Source organism: Garra rufa, chromosome 13 (assembly GCF_049309525.1).
Source record: "Garra rufa chromosome 13, GarRuf1.0, whole genome shotgun sequence".
Classification (NCBI taxonomy): Eukaryota; Metazoa; Chordata; class Actinopteri; order Cypriniformes; family Cyprinidae; genus Garra; species Garra rufa.
In genome coordinates, this window is record NC_133373.1 from 35,474,996 (window position 1) to 35,490,409 (window position 15,414).

Consider the following 15,414-nt stretch of genomic DNA (forward strand, 5'->3'; position numbering starts at 1 on the left):
AAAATACAACTATATATACTTTTTAACCACAAATGCTCATCTTGCACTAGCTCAACCTCACGCATTACATTATCTTGTATGCGAACGTGCACAAAAAGTCAAACGCCCTTTACAAAAAAAGGTAAAACTACGATGTCTGACGATTTTGAAAATTTAAGAAAAAATTACATTTTCATCCTACCATACCTTTTTTTAACCAAAGTACACAGATGAAGAGCTAACCGTGTGTGACTTTTCTAACATGATTACATAATGCATAAAGATCTGGTGCAAGAAGAGCATTTGTGGTTAAAAAGTATATACATTTTTTGTTTTTTTAAGAAAATGTCCAACTGTTTTGCTAGATAAGACCCTTATTCCCCCGGCTGGGATTGTGTAGAGCCCTTTGAAGCTGTATTGAAACTGCAATTTGGACTTCCAACCTTTATTGAAGTGCATTAAATGGAGAAAAATCCTAGAAGGTTTACCTCAAACATCTTAATTTCTTTCTACTGAAGAAAGAAAGACATGAACGTCTTCGATGACATGGGGGTGAGTAAAATATCAGAAAATTTTCATTCTGTAAGTGAACTTCTCATTTAAAAAGGTCTTAAATCAAACAGAAAGGCCTAAATTCATAGTCTTGGCATTAAATGTTGCATGCACTGCAAAAGTGAACAAAATGAAGTGAGTTTAGCAAAATGAAGTGATGCTTGAAACAAGAACAAACATCTGTCAGTGAGATATAAAAACTTGTTTTCCTTTTGAATTATTTATTTATTAGCCCAGTTGTTGTTGTTTTTTTTAAACTTTATTTTGATCAGTTTCTCAAAAAAGACTTCTTACATTGTTTTGCTTCTGAAATTAATACATCGATTGGAAAACAGTGCAAAAATATTGAGGAAGAACATCGCTTTTTACTGTGTGATCAGAATGTACAGTAAAAGTTATTTCCATATTCTATTTAAGCTTTTTCATAAATTATTCAAAATTATTCATGAATACATGAATTTTGCTTTAAAAATGTTTAGATATTGTACTGGAAGACAGGACACAAATACTGATTAGGAAAGTGAAATAATTTCAGCTTTCCTGAAAGCCACTGGCATTCTGCGGTATGTCAGCACACTAGTTAAACGCAATATGAATCCATTTAGATATTTTGTCTTCAGGCAATCCACAATGACTGTAATCAGGCAGTGCATTCTAGTGCTCAGCACATTGGGATAATTGTAACTCTCTGTTAACCTTCATTTGGTGCTTTCCCAGGGAGAGACTGTACATGCGTGATAAAACCCAATTTAATTCGGTTGCGGAATTTGTTCTTATTAGTCAAGAAATATTGCCTTGAGAAAGTTCTAATTATGTAAATGGGCATAAGTTGGTGTTTGGGGAGGAACATTTTAACAATGTCTTTCACCTTTGTTTAGCAAGGTCTTATTGAATAGGGTATTAAATGAAGCTGCCATGTAAAACAGTGTGTGTGTGTGTGTGTGTGTGTGTGTGTGTGTGTGTGTGTGTGTGTGTGTGTGTGTGTGTGTGTGTGTGTGTGTGTGTGTGTGTGTGTGTGTGTGTGTGTGTGTGTGTGTGTGTGTGTGTGTGTGTGTGTGTGTGTGTGTGTGTGTTTGTTTGTTTGTAGGTATGGCAAGTTCCTAAAGCTACTGAGAGAAGATTCAGAGCAGGATCTGTTTCTTCTGCTCAAGCACTGTCAGGAGTTCCTCTCTCAACAACGAGTCAGTGTCACTTCTGAGCTCTGTATCCTTCTCATTATTTTTTATTTATATATCAATCAAGTGACATGCAGATTATTTGCATTATTTTACATTTGATTGTGCACAGTGTTCTCATTTGCTGTGGACCATGTGTTGATTTATGTTAATATGGATGAATTTAGATAATTTTAGAATGCATTAGTCAAATAGTGGCTCTAAAATCTACCAACAATCCATTGATGGTATACATTTTCTGTTTTAAGTTATTTAGGAGTGAATTTTAAATAATTAGCTCCAAAACATTAGATACACAAGGCATTTTTTAAAAAGTATGGATTTCTTTGCATTATATGTGACCATTATTTGCATTATTTTACATTTGATTGTGCACAGTATTCTCATTTGCTGCAGACCATGTGTTGATGTATGTTAATGTGGATGAATAAGATCATTTAAGTATGCATTAGTCAAACAGTGGCTCTAAAATATACCAACATTCATTGATGATACACATTTTCTGTTTTCATTTTGGAGGGAATTTTGAATAATTAGCCTCAAAACATTAGATACACAAGCCATTTTTTAAAAAGTATGAATTTCTTTGCACCCTGGACTAAAAAAACAGTCTTAAGTAGCACAGGTATATTTGTAGCAATAGTCAAAAATACATTGTAGGGGTCAAAAAAAAATTAGGATATTAAGTGAAAATCATGTCCTATGAAGATATTTTGTATATTTTCTACCATAAATATATCAAAACTTAATTTTTGATTAGTAATATGCATTGCTAAAAACTTAATTTGGACAACTTTAAAGGCTATTTTCTCAGTATTTTGATTTCTTTGCACCCCCAGAATCCAGATTTTCAAATATTGTATCTCGGCCAAATAATGTCCTATTCTAATAAACCATATATCAATGGAAAGCTTATTTATTCAGAGGTATATCACATGTAACAAAATATTAAACCAAATGTCATTCATTTTAAAGAAAAAAGTTTTTATTAGGTTTAAAATGATAAAAACAATCCATAGACTTCAGTTCAAAAGTTTGGTTTAGAATTTTTTAATGTTTTTGATCAAAAATCATTTATCAAAATTAGCAGAATATATTCATCAACTGCTAGGACACTTGTAGACTATTAAAAATCATTTTGAATTCACTTGGTTAAAACTTGTAAGAAAAGCTCTAGTATCATTTATTTGCAGATGCCTCTTGATTTAATATATTGTATTTAATAACCTGACATTCATACATTTTAAAGTCTGACTTAAGTGTTCAAATACTTTTTGGCCACTATTTCAGCTTTGTAGCTGTTGGAAAAAATAGACCAACTTCTAGAATGTATTGAAGATTCCTTGACTTGGCTGTCAGCCTGTTTTCAAGGTGGTTATCCTGGTCACGATTGGTTTGCCTCCACAGTTTTTCTGCTCATGCATGGCGACGTGGGTCGTTCTCTGAGTCTGCTCTTGCGCTTCTCCCGTCTGTTGCCGTCTGCCTTTCTGTGGCCCCCGAGACTGCACAGCTCTGTGAGTATTGCTTCTCTATTTCTTCTTATTCATGTCAACCTTTAGTACGTGCTCGGATAGCTATTATCACGACTGGAGCTTGATAATAGCTCAGCTTTGCCAGGAATAAATTACATTTTAAAACATATTACAATAGAGTTATTTTAGATAATATAATATTTTACTGGTTTTAACTATATTTTTATTAAATAAATGCAGCCTTAGTGTCCATATGAGACTGTAAAAAAAAGTCTTAAAGGAGAAGTTCACTTCCAGAACAAAAATGTACAGATAATGTACTCACCCCCTTGTCATCCAAGATGTTCATGTCTGTCTGTCTTCAGTTGAAGAGAAATTGTTTTTTAAGGAAAACATTTCATATGGTGGACTTCTGTGGTGCCCCGAGTTTGAACTTCCAAAATGCCGTTTAAATGCGCCTTTAAACAATCCCAAATGCGGTTGTTAACGATCCCAGCCGAGGAAGAAGGGTCTTATCTAGTGAAACGGTTATTTATTTTTTTATTACAATTTCTATACTTTTTAACCACAAATGCTTGTCTTGTCTTGCTCTGCCTGAACTGTGTTTTTTCCGGTTCAAGACAGTTAGGGTATGTCGATCTTCAAAATCATCCTACATCACTGTTTTACCTTTTTTGTTAAGGGTGTTTGATCTTTTTTTGCATGTTCACTTTGCAAACACTGGGTCGGTACTTCTGCAACGATGTAGGATGATTTTGAATAGATTTTTTTTAAGTTGAGGGAGAAAATAAGATGGGACTTTTTCAGCATACCCTAACTGCCTTGAACCAGAAAAAAAAACGTTTTCAGGCAGAGCAAAACAAGATGAGCGTTTGAGGCTAAAAAGTTGTAATTAAAAATATATATATCCGTTTCACTAAATAAGACCCTTCTTTCTCAGCTAGGATCATTTACAACTGCATTTGGGATAGCTTGAAGCCGCATAAACTGCACTTTAGAAGTTCAAACTCAGGGCACCATAGAAGTCCACTATATGGAGAAAAATCCTGAAATGTTATCTTCAAAAAACATAATTTCTTTACGACTGAAAATAGAAAGACATGAACATAAGTACATTATCTATAATTTTGTGTTTCTAGAAGTGAACTTCTCCTTAAATAACATAACATAACATAATAACAATATATATATATACGTATATATATTCAGTTCAATTCAAGTTTATTTGTATAGAGCTTTTCACGATACAAATCGTTGCAAAGCAGCTGTACAAAAAATGTAGGTTACTACAATATATTTAGTAGCTTACTAGTGGTGACTACTGTATGTCAAGTCGATGTACATATGGTATAGATGTATGTTAAAATCAGTAATGGTGTAATCAAACATATATATATATATTTGAGTGAACTATTCCTTTAAATGTCTTAAGCTTAGCCCTTGCAATGTTGCAATTTTGTACTACTAATAACAGCCGCATCCCTCTCATGTTTAGTAATGTTCTGAATTTATTCAGGTGTACATGCTTGTGCAGCTTTCATATCCATGTACCGTAAACAAAACTCAGCATTTTGACCTGCATTATCATTCTAATCTCCATTTGCATAGGAAAAGTTAATACTGGGAGGAAAAGCTGGATATCATGATATTTCTGGGGCAATAGTCATTACTGTGGTCCCCATAAAATTTGGATGGAGCAATCACTTTCTCTCTCGCTTTCTTGGAAAAGCGGATAGTAAACAGAGCTCAGTTAATAGAGTTTCGGCTGTAAAAATATGTGCAGGATATGATAGTGCTCCCCACACACGAGTTTGTCTGATTACAGTTCCATATTTCGTTGCTGTCAGGGTGGCCGTGCATGTAAATCATTTAGCTGAAAGACAATGATGACAATCAGGAAAAAGAGTCACAGACCCCACTAAACAGGGCATTGCAGAGGAAGCTAATAAAATCTTGGTCGTGTCATTAGCATATGTGGTGTTCTGTTGTTTTCTGTCAGTTCTGAGATTATTTATTCGCCTTCATGCTGTTCTCATACACTTTTGTGTCTCCCGAAGAACACAAAAGGTGATTTTTACTTCAAAAATGGGAAAAAGCATAATAAAAGTGTTTTTTTGTTTGTACAATTGTTTTGACTAAAGATCTTGCCCTTTGCAGAGGTCTCATATCTCATTTGCACTTCACGTTCGGTCACGACACACAAGAACTAATGCAGCTTAGCATCTTTTGCATTGCATCTTGTGCAATGCATAACGCTTTTATGGATTTATTTTTTCATTTTTTAGGCACATCTCCCTATAGAGATTGCTCAGTCGGGCATTCATCCCATCTACTCCTGCACCGCTCATTACGTCGAGATGTTGCTCAAGGCCGAGGTTCCTCTGGTTTTTTCTGCCTTCAGGATGTCTGGCTTCACTCCCTCTCAGGTGCTGTATTTTAAGTACTTCATTTAATTACTCCACTCTAATCTTTTCTGTTGGCAGGCTCGCCAACCTGTAAGCAGGTAGGCATTCTGGTATTTTTAGTGTCCCAGAGCAGCAACTGTCTTTCTTAATTTGTAAGTTTATCAATGTATTGTCAGCAAAAAATAAGCTTTAAAGGGTTACTTCACCCCCAAACTAACATTTTGTCATTAATCACTTACCCCCATGTTATTCCAAACCCGTAAAAGCTTTGTTCGTCTTCGGAACACAATATATATATATATATATATATATAAGATATTTTGGATGAAAACTGTGAGCTTTGTGGCTGTCCCATTGACTGCCAAGTAAATAACACTGTAAGCCTCCCTGTTAAACCAAGGCCTCTGTTACACTCACCCCCCTAAACCTCATTCCCATCCGGGTCACGGCACCAATGTAACCCCTACACCCGGGTCCTACTCAAACCCACTCCAAGCGAGTCTCCGTCATGAGAGGCGGGCGCACTAACAAAGAGGGCTAAAGACTGCAACCTCTAGTGTCTGTCGCTAATGCGCCTCTTGAGATTAGGGGAGTGAGGTTTACCTGCGCAGCACCTACCGCTGGCCTCTGTTACACTCACCCTCCTAAACCTCACTCCCATCTGGGTCATGGCACCAATGTAACGTCTACACCCAGGTCCTACTCACACCCGCTCCAAGTGGGTCTCCGGCATGGGAGGCACGCGCACTAACAAGGAGGCTAAAGACTGCAGCCTCTAGTGTCTGTCGCTAATGCGCCTCTTGAGATCAGGGGAGTTAGGTTTACCTGCGCAGCACCTACCGCTGGCCTCTGTTACACTCACCCTCCTAAACCTCACCCCCATCCGGGTCACGTAACCCCTACACCCAGGTCCTACTCGCACCTGCTCCGAGCAGGTCTCCGTCATAAGAGGCGGGCACACTAACAAAGATGCTAAAGACTGCAGCCTCTAGAGTCTGTTGCTAATGCGCCTCTTGAAATTAGGGGAGTGAGGTTTACCTGCGAAGCACCAACCTCTGGCCTCTGTTACACTCACCCCCCTAAACCTCACTCTCATCCGGGTCACGGCACCAATGTAACCTCTACACCCGGGTCCTACTCGCACCTGCTCCAAGTGGGTCTCCGGCATGGGAGGCGGGCGCACTAACAAAGAGGCTAAAGACCGCAGCCTCTAGTGTCTGTCGCTAATGCGCCTCTTGAGATTAGGGGAGTGAGGTTTACCTGCAAAGCACCTACCGCTGGCTTCTGTTACACTCACCCCCCTAAACCTCACTCTCATCCGGGTCACGGCACCAATGTAACCTCTACACCCGGGTCCTACTCGCACCTGCTCCAAGTGGGTCTCCGTCATAAGAGGCGGGCGCACTAACAAAGAGGCTAAAGACTGCAGCCTCTAGTGTCTGTCGCTAATGCGCCTCTTGAAATTAGGGGAGTGAGGTTTACCTGCGAAGCACCAACCTCTGGCCTCTGTTACACTCACCTCCCTAAACCTCACTCTCATCCGGGTCACGGCACCAATGTAACCTCTACACCCGGGTCCTACCTGCACCCGTTCCAAGTGGGTCTCTGGCATAATTAGTTTGCGTGGATGTCCTGTATTTAAACTCATCGTATGTTACTTCGTCACAAATCTCTGTGGGAGTTAAATCACTGAGGTGTGAATCGTGATCGCTAGGTGAATGAATGTGACACTGCCAGGGTAGAAATATAAAGATGCAAAGACATTCTGCAATGACCTGAATGACTGACAATCTTCATAGACAAACGCAGTGATTACTCAATGCTGCGCTCTCTCTCTGGGGTTTATATGCATGATCTCAAAGCTCTGCCTCAAGTCGTCTGTCAGATTTAGTCAGTTATGACCTTTTTCCAGCAGTCAAGGACAAGCCTATTGAAGAAGTAACTGTGTTTTCTGCATTTAGTTTATTTATTTTTGTTTTATTCTTTATCCTTTGAAGACTCTCAAAAGGCCAGGATCTTGTATAAATCCTCTGACATGACTAAAAATGTGTGTGCCTGGAAATTCACTGCTGTTGTTAGAATGGAAGATGTTTTTGGTAGCTATATATATATATATATATATATATATATATATATATATATAGCTTTTTATGTTTCAAGGCTGTTTTGGAAAAATAATATTTTTAAATTATTAAAAGGCATACTCGCATACACGTAGACCCATCTAAAAATATAAAAATATATATTTTAAGCAATAAGCTTAAAATCTTTTTTAAGCAACATGTTTCTTTTCTTTTTAAAGACACAGGAAAACAAGAGGTGTTCCTCTATACAAGAATGTTGTTTTTATTTCCTCTTTGTGTGTGATGTGAAAAAAAAGCAGAAACAAGGTTAAAGAATTGAGTAGCATTACCTGTCAAGCTGTTACACTAAAACACAAAGGAAGACTAAGTAATTGAATATATATATATGTCACATGATCCTTCAGAAATGATTCTAATATACTGATTTATTACTTTTATTATCATCAGTGTTGGAAACAGTTGTGCTGCTTATTTTTTTGGAACCTGTAATACATTTTTCAGGATTCCTTGATGAAAAAAAAGTTAAAAAGAACAGCATTTATTCAAAAGAGCAATCTTTTCTAACAATATAAGTCTTTACTATCACTTTTTATCAATTTAACACATCCTTGCTGAATAGAAGTATTAATTTCTTTCAAAGAGAGAAAGTACGAAGAAAAATTACTGACCCCAAGTGTTTATTGTTACAAAAGTTTTCTATTTTAAATAAATGCTGTTCTTTTTAATGTTTTATTTATCAAAGAATCCTAAAAAAAGGTTCCAAAAAAAGTTGATGAAAGATGCTACTTGACCCATGAAACACGACTCAAAAATAAAAAAAAGGTTTATGTGAGTTTATATCTCACAATTCTGAGAAAAAAGTCAGAATTGTGAGATATAAACTCTAAATTGTAAGTCAGAATAAACTCACAGTTTTGACTTTTCTTGCCAATTTCGAATTTGTATCTCGCAATTCTGACTTTTTTCTCGCAATTCTGTCTTTTCTCAAATTGTGATAAAAAAAACTTGCAATTGTGACTTATAAAGTCAGAATTGTGAGATATAAACTTGCAATTCTGACTTTTCTCGTAAATGCAAATTTGTATCTCGCAAATCTGACTTTTTTCTTCAGAATTGTAAGGAAAAAAGGCAGAATTGGAAGATAAAAAGTCGCAATTACTTTTTTAATTTTTTTATTCAGTGGCAGAAACAGGCTTCCATATAAATGTGACTAATATGTAAAAAAAACCTTTCTCTTCAGTCCATGATAGACGTTGTAACAGAAATATGATTTATACCAGACAGAAGCATTGATCCGCAAAAGGCTGCAGTCAATACATGATTGAAAGTCATCGGTATGGGAACTTGCAAAATGCAAAAAAAGTTCTGAAACTTTTAACTAGTTTTGAATGGACAGGAACGGAAGGAAAGAAGATTTTCTGTTTTAAATTGAGTGTCACCTCCATCATAGAGGGCGTCCGTGTCTGTGCACTCGGGGAGAGTGTTTCGAATTCTAGACAAAGCAGGAAGAGTGTCTGTAAGAGAGACACAGATGCTGTATAAATTGCCTGCTGGAGTGGTCTGAATGTACAGAAGGCATGTACGCTCGGTGAAACTGGTACGCCGTCTACGATAGCGCGGAATAATTGAACAGCTTCTAAGGGAGGATTACATGACCTGAACTCAGTTCACCACCACAGAAACAAAACAGAAAAACGTCAAGCCTGTAGACGAAAGCGATCTCTGCATATTCTCAATTTATTTTTTTGTGTATGAGCTCCAGGAACTTTTATTGCTGTCATTCATGCAAAATCATGTTTTTTTTGTTTTTTTCTGTGAAAATACTATTATAAGCATAAACCACATAGTTTTTTATATTTATATATGTGAACCTAGAAAACAAAAAAGGAACTTAAAGGAACACTCCACTTTTTTTGGAAAAAAAAGCTTATTAACTCCCCCCGAGTTAATAAGCTGAGTTTTACCGTTTTGAAATCCATTCAGCCGTTCTCCTGTTCTGGCGATATCACTTTTAGCATAGCTTAGCATAGATCATTGAATCCTATTAGACCAATAGCATCGCGTTCAAAAATGACCAACGAGTTTCGATATTTGTCCTATTTAAAACTTGACTCTTCTGCAGTTATATCGTGTACTAAGACCGGCGAAAAATGTAAAGATGCGATTTTCTAGGCCGATAAGATTAGGAACTACACTCCCATTCCGGTGTAATAGTCAAGGAAGTTTGCTGCTGTAACATGGACGCAGAAGGCGCAGTAATATCAGCGCCTGAAATTAGTTCCCAGCTAGGTAACTTCCAACGAGGAACGCTCACTGTGCATGTAGTTGGTCACGTTGTGCTGCGATGTGCTGCGGGATTTTACTGCGAGGGGAGTTGGAGAATGAGCCTATTTCCAAAAAAAGTGGAGTGTTCACTGATCTATATAATGACTGGATTGCTCATTGCGTTCTAAACTGCCGTTAGGCAGTGAAGCCACCGGAAGTGTTCGATCCGCCATCTTACTATTCCCTACTGGCAGAGTGCGCCATTGATTTGCATGTAAACCACTGACCTAAAATCACCCGATTTGAAGCGTTTCATTCACACAGGATTAGTTTTTAGGATATATGTATGTAAATAAATTATACCGAAGATGTTATCTGGAATGTTTATGGTGCTTTCTTTTCGGGCTGGATAAGCGATATATTGAAATCGTTTAGGTGGGTGTGTCAGCCGCGCACTTGCAGACACAGGTGAGTTAACTGATCCAATACGAAAATATATTTCTTTATGTACCTAATTATGCAAGAAATAATAAACAAAACCATATGGTATTAGTATCTGAAATTGTTTCGATTATACAATAAGTAATACAAAACAAGCCTCTGTTACTTGCTCGTTGTACTGAAATTCAAATCTTTGAAATAAAGCTTCATGTCTTTAAGTCTGTACCATATGTAGTCAGCGGTATAGTTAGGGTGTGTATATTTTTAATGAGCAACATCTATTTCAGACTCTTCAAATCAGCGAATTCTGTAATGATTTACTAACATTACCATTTCCATGTGAGTAAAATGCTGTGTAAGTTATATACCGGTATGTTTAATTAATTATTAATTTAACGAACAAATCATTACCTGCTTCAAAATTAATACTGTTAATAACGAATAAAATAATAAACAAATTAATAACTAAAGTATTGTTGAAACATGCAGTTAGCCTACTGTACAAATAAAAACAACAAAAAGACATAAACAGTGAATAAATGTACTAAGATGAATTAAGGTGTATGTATACAAATCACAAATCTTCATTCAAATTTATGAGCACTTTGTCTTTTGTAAACATATGTTAAACACCCGATGTTTATGTTTATCTGATGTGCTTGACTGTAAAATTAGGCTAAACGTACATTTTTAATAAGCAGAGGGAATTCCCGACATTAAACAAATAACCGTTTACATGCTTAGGATGTTTGCATTGTGAGATTTCAGGTATAAAAACGCTGACTTGTTATGTGGTGTTTTCTCAATAAAATTGTATAGTTTCCTATTCATTCAATAGAATGTATGCGAATACTAGGGAATACTAATATGGCGGCGCGGTGGCTTCACTTTTATGACGTCATGAGCAATCCAGTTCTCTATTATAGATCAGTGGGAGTGTTCCTTCAAGTAGTATGGACATATTTGTAGCAATAGCCAAAAATACGCTGTATGGGTCAAAATGATTGATTATTGAAGTATATAAAGATATTTTTTAAATTCCCTTACATAAATATATCAATACTTAATTTTTGATTAGTAATATGCATTGCTAAGAACTTCATTTGAACAACTTTAAAGGATTTTATCAATATTTAGATTTTTTTGCACCCTAAGATTCCAGATTTTTAAATATTTGCATCTCAGCCAAATATTGTCCTATCCTAACAAATATTATTTATTAAGCTTTTAGATGATGTGTGAATCTCAGTTTAAAAAAAACTGACCCTCATGACTGGTTTTGTGATGCAGTCACATGTTTTTTACATATAATTTATTCTCTTTTTGGTCAAGCTAAATTTCAGCCATCATTATTCCATGATCCTTTAGAAATCATTCTTATTCTTATTATTAACATCAATTTGAAAAGAGTCCTGCGGCTTTTTTGATTCGTATTCTCCCTATTGTCACTGAAATTTAATGTGTCCTTGGTGAATAAAAGTATTCAATTTAAAACAAAAACAATATATATATATATATATACACACACATTTACAAATGAATATTATACTTCTCAAAAAAATTTAGATCAATTTAACAAAAATTTTGATTACGAAAATTATGTGAAGATTTGTTTCGAACTTAATTATGATTCCAACAGGTAATATAGACCACATCAGACCTTGAAGGTTTCATGTTAGAATTTGATACTCCAAAGTTTTTGATCTCTTATTTATTTTTCAAGCATCTCATATCGATTGATTTAAAAAAATGTATGGTGCAAACGTTGCATTTTCTCAAAACTACTTTTCTTGCTCTCTCTCTGCTTTCTCCCCCAACCTGTTATCCAGATCTGTATTCAGTGGCTTGGCCAGTGCTTCTGGAACTACCTGGACTGGCCTGAGATCTGTCACTATGTGGCCACGTGCGTCATCATGGGACCAGATTACCAGGTGTACATGTGCATCTCTGCCCTCTGTCACCTGCAGCAGGATATCCTGCAGCACACACAGACGCAAGACCTGCAGGTCTTTCTTAAGGTGCAGTATAGTCATATCTTATGTCATTCCAAAGGATCAATATTGTGATATCACAATATCACAACTGTCTCGATATTATCGTGGTCACATGACGATATGAAATGATAGGTGTCATTTTTAAAATATATTTAAACTTTCTATTTTAACATAAAATATCTTTAAAATTGTGTTTTGGGCCATTATGCCTTGACACAGTATCTGTCAAACTAACTAAAACCGAAAGCGCAATATGACTTAATCTATTCATCAAAGCACGTACTTCGTTCAGACGATCAGCTCGTGATCCGGTGTTTTCCGTGCCTCAGAACAACTCAGTTCACAGTGAATAAATGCAGTGAACTCATTTATTGCATGTGCTGTGAGTTTAGCACGCGTTTGGGAATGCAATGGCCACCAGTTATGCTTTATTTTTCGCAGGAGATGATTAGAGAATTAGAGAAAAGTGCAGAATGAATTGCTGACAGCTAGCGGTTTAAATGGGTAGGTTACTGCAGTCCAAATTCAACATATCTCTTTTAAGTGTAGAAATTAGGAAAGAAGTATTGTAGTTTCCCTACTGTGGTGTAAAGCAAAGATAATATGCCTATGAAATATTCATTTTCATTTTCCAGTGCAATTATTTTACAATATATGGCCATTACTGTCGTTGTTGTTATTAATATTATATTCAAATTTGTTTAGCTTCCTAAAACACCAGTGTTAATGTAAATTAGACTGAGACAGCATATCACAAATAAAAAGAGAGTTGAGCCCCCTTTTAAGTTCAGGTACAAGTCAGTTTACTGACTTTCTTTTTTTTTTTAAGTTTTCTTAAGAACATGGGTTTGAGCTCACAGTTTGAACTCTCAAAGTGCATTTGAATAGCATAATTTAACTTTAAAATGTAAAAAAATTTTTTTACATTTTTTCCCAGGTCTTGTCTTTTTTTAAATATTACAATAAATACTGTATCATGGACTTCATATCGTGATATTATCGTATCATGAGATTTTGATATCATTACAAACCTGTAAAGAGATGTTTAGCTTAATGTTCACACTGTTCTTTTCCATTTAATGGGGATCTTAGACAGTCAAGCTCCGAAAATGTCCAAAAGTAAAATATAAACTCATAAAACTGTTCCTCAGAGAAAAGGAAGTCTGTTTCGAAAGACACAAAAGTAAGTAAATAATGACAGAATTTTCATTTTTGGCTGAGCTAGTCCTTTAAGGTGAGAAAATCCTGGGGCTGGTGTTGTTTTAAGGGAGCGCAGAGGTTTACCGTGTACAAGCGTGTCTGCTGTAAATCAGATTAAGCACACTCTTGTCCTTGTTTCACCCTTAAAAGTTTCAAACTTTTTAGTCTTTGTGTGTGCGCTGGTGTTCACAGCATACCCTGTACAATAGAGAAAGCGTCTCAGACAATTCCTGAAAGGTTTCTGAGAATTTGTACATATCCAAGATTACAAAACGTATCTATATTTCATCTAAATTAAAGATCTGGATGGAAATTACCCATAACAATCCCTTCCGATGTCACTCTGAAGCTGAATGCCAGAGAAAATGCACAATGAATCCATTTTGGATGATTCAACATTGCAGAAATCAAACTCGACTAAAGTCATTCTTTGTTTGCAGGATTTCAAAAGCAATTGTCTGTCACTACCGAATACACCCAACTCTTTGAAAACCATGACATAGTCTGGCTAGTGAGTTCAAAGCATCCTGCAGAACCATTTTAGGCCTTTTTTCTTTTGTTTTTATCAGCAACAATAGACAGCGGAATAGTTTTAATGTCTTTAGATAATGGGTACTTGTAATTAAAATGTCATTTTTTAGCGTTTCATTTTAAACACACCAGCGTGCAGCCATTTTCATTTTGAATGGCTTTGTAGGCAAAAGACTTTTTTTCAGCTTTAGGGAAACATCTGGACTTTTCACAATCGTTCCTCCTAATGGCTGTGTGGTTTTATATCGTTGTTTTGCTACTCCGCAGCTGTCTTTAATGGTATGAAGAAGCCCGAAAAGAAAAATGAAAATTCTGTCGTCATTTACTCCCACTCATGTCATTTCAAAAACGTAGTTCTGCTGAAAGATGCTCTGTCTTAAAAAGTATGGCATTATCTAGCGGTGGATAAAAGTGGTTATCATTTGTTTTATAATAGATTATTCCAGTCATTAGTTTTGTGTTTGCTCTTAAAGCATTGTGAGTTTATCTATTTTGTTTGTCATTGCCATACCAACTGCTGTGGTCTGCAGTTATATCACAAAACTGCTTACACTGCAGGCATATTTTATTTAACGCAGCAAACTCATAAAGGTTTATTATCCTTTCTCTCATTTTCATCCATTCACCATGAACCGAAGTGTCCTTTTGTAACTTGAGGCATAGCTTTAGGACTTGCATCCGCTGACTCATCGTAAACAAAATGTAATTCATTTGGCTTTGTCTAAACGATATTATTTATCCCCAGCTAAATGTCAGAACATATTAGGCAGCGCATTGTTTATTTAGTATAAGAATGTGTAGCCACACCTCAGATCATGTCTGTGTAGTCCTCTCGTTTCATTAATAAATGCATTTTGTTACTGTAGGCAGTGAGATTTGACACAATATTTATAATGTCTAAAATCGTGCATGATTTCTTACCGCAGTATACAATTTTCAGGGTGATTTTAGCCACACTGTGTGCAGGATAATCAGGATCTGCTCAGACTGGAATAAGAATATCAAAGCACCATCGAAACGGATTGAGCGCAATCTATTCTAAAGCTGTTATAAGCCCGTTTTCCGCAAACCTGCTCTCTCGAGCACTGCTCATCAAATCTCTGCTCCTTTTCCCCGCTTGCAGGAGGAACCAATCCACGGCTTCAGGGTGAGTAATTACCTGGAGTACATGGAGGGGCTGGAGCGCAACTACAGATCCATGGTGCTCTCGGACATGAGGAGCATCTTACCGAGGAGCAGCTAGAGGAAATAGACCACTGAAGTTCAGCAGGGACTGAAAAGTGCTTGTGGTACAAAATCAGACTGAAAATGATGCA

At 36.4% G+C, this 15,414-nt stretch overlaps 1 protein-coding gene across 1 annotated transcript in view; it reads left to right on the forward strand.

Moving 5' to 3' along the window:
* tbc1d32 (TBC1 domain family, member 32) overlaps positions 1 to 15,402 on the forward strand; it is a 61,884-nt gene extending 46,482 nt beyond the window's left edge. The window contains exons 29-33 of the mRNA XM_073816377.1: positions 1,619 to 1,734; positions 3,066 to 3,220; positions 5,464 to 5,604; positions 12,203 to 12,391; positions 15,222 to 15,402. Coding sequence (XP_073672478.1) covers positions 1,619 to 1,734; positions 3,066 to 3,220; positions 5,464 to 5,604; positions 12,203 to 12,391; positions 15,222 to 15,341 — 721 coding nt within the window. The 3' untranslated portion in view covers positions 15,342 to 15,402. The remainder of the gene's footprint in view (positions 1 to 1,618; positions 1,735 to 3,065; positions 3,221 to 5,463; positions 5,605 to 12,202; positions 12,392 to 15,221) is intronic.
* The last annotated feature ends 12 nt before the right edge of the window (positions 15,403 to 15,414 follow it).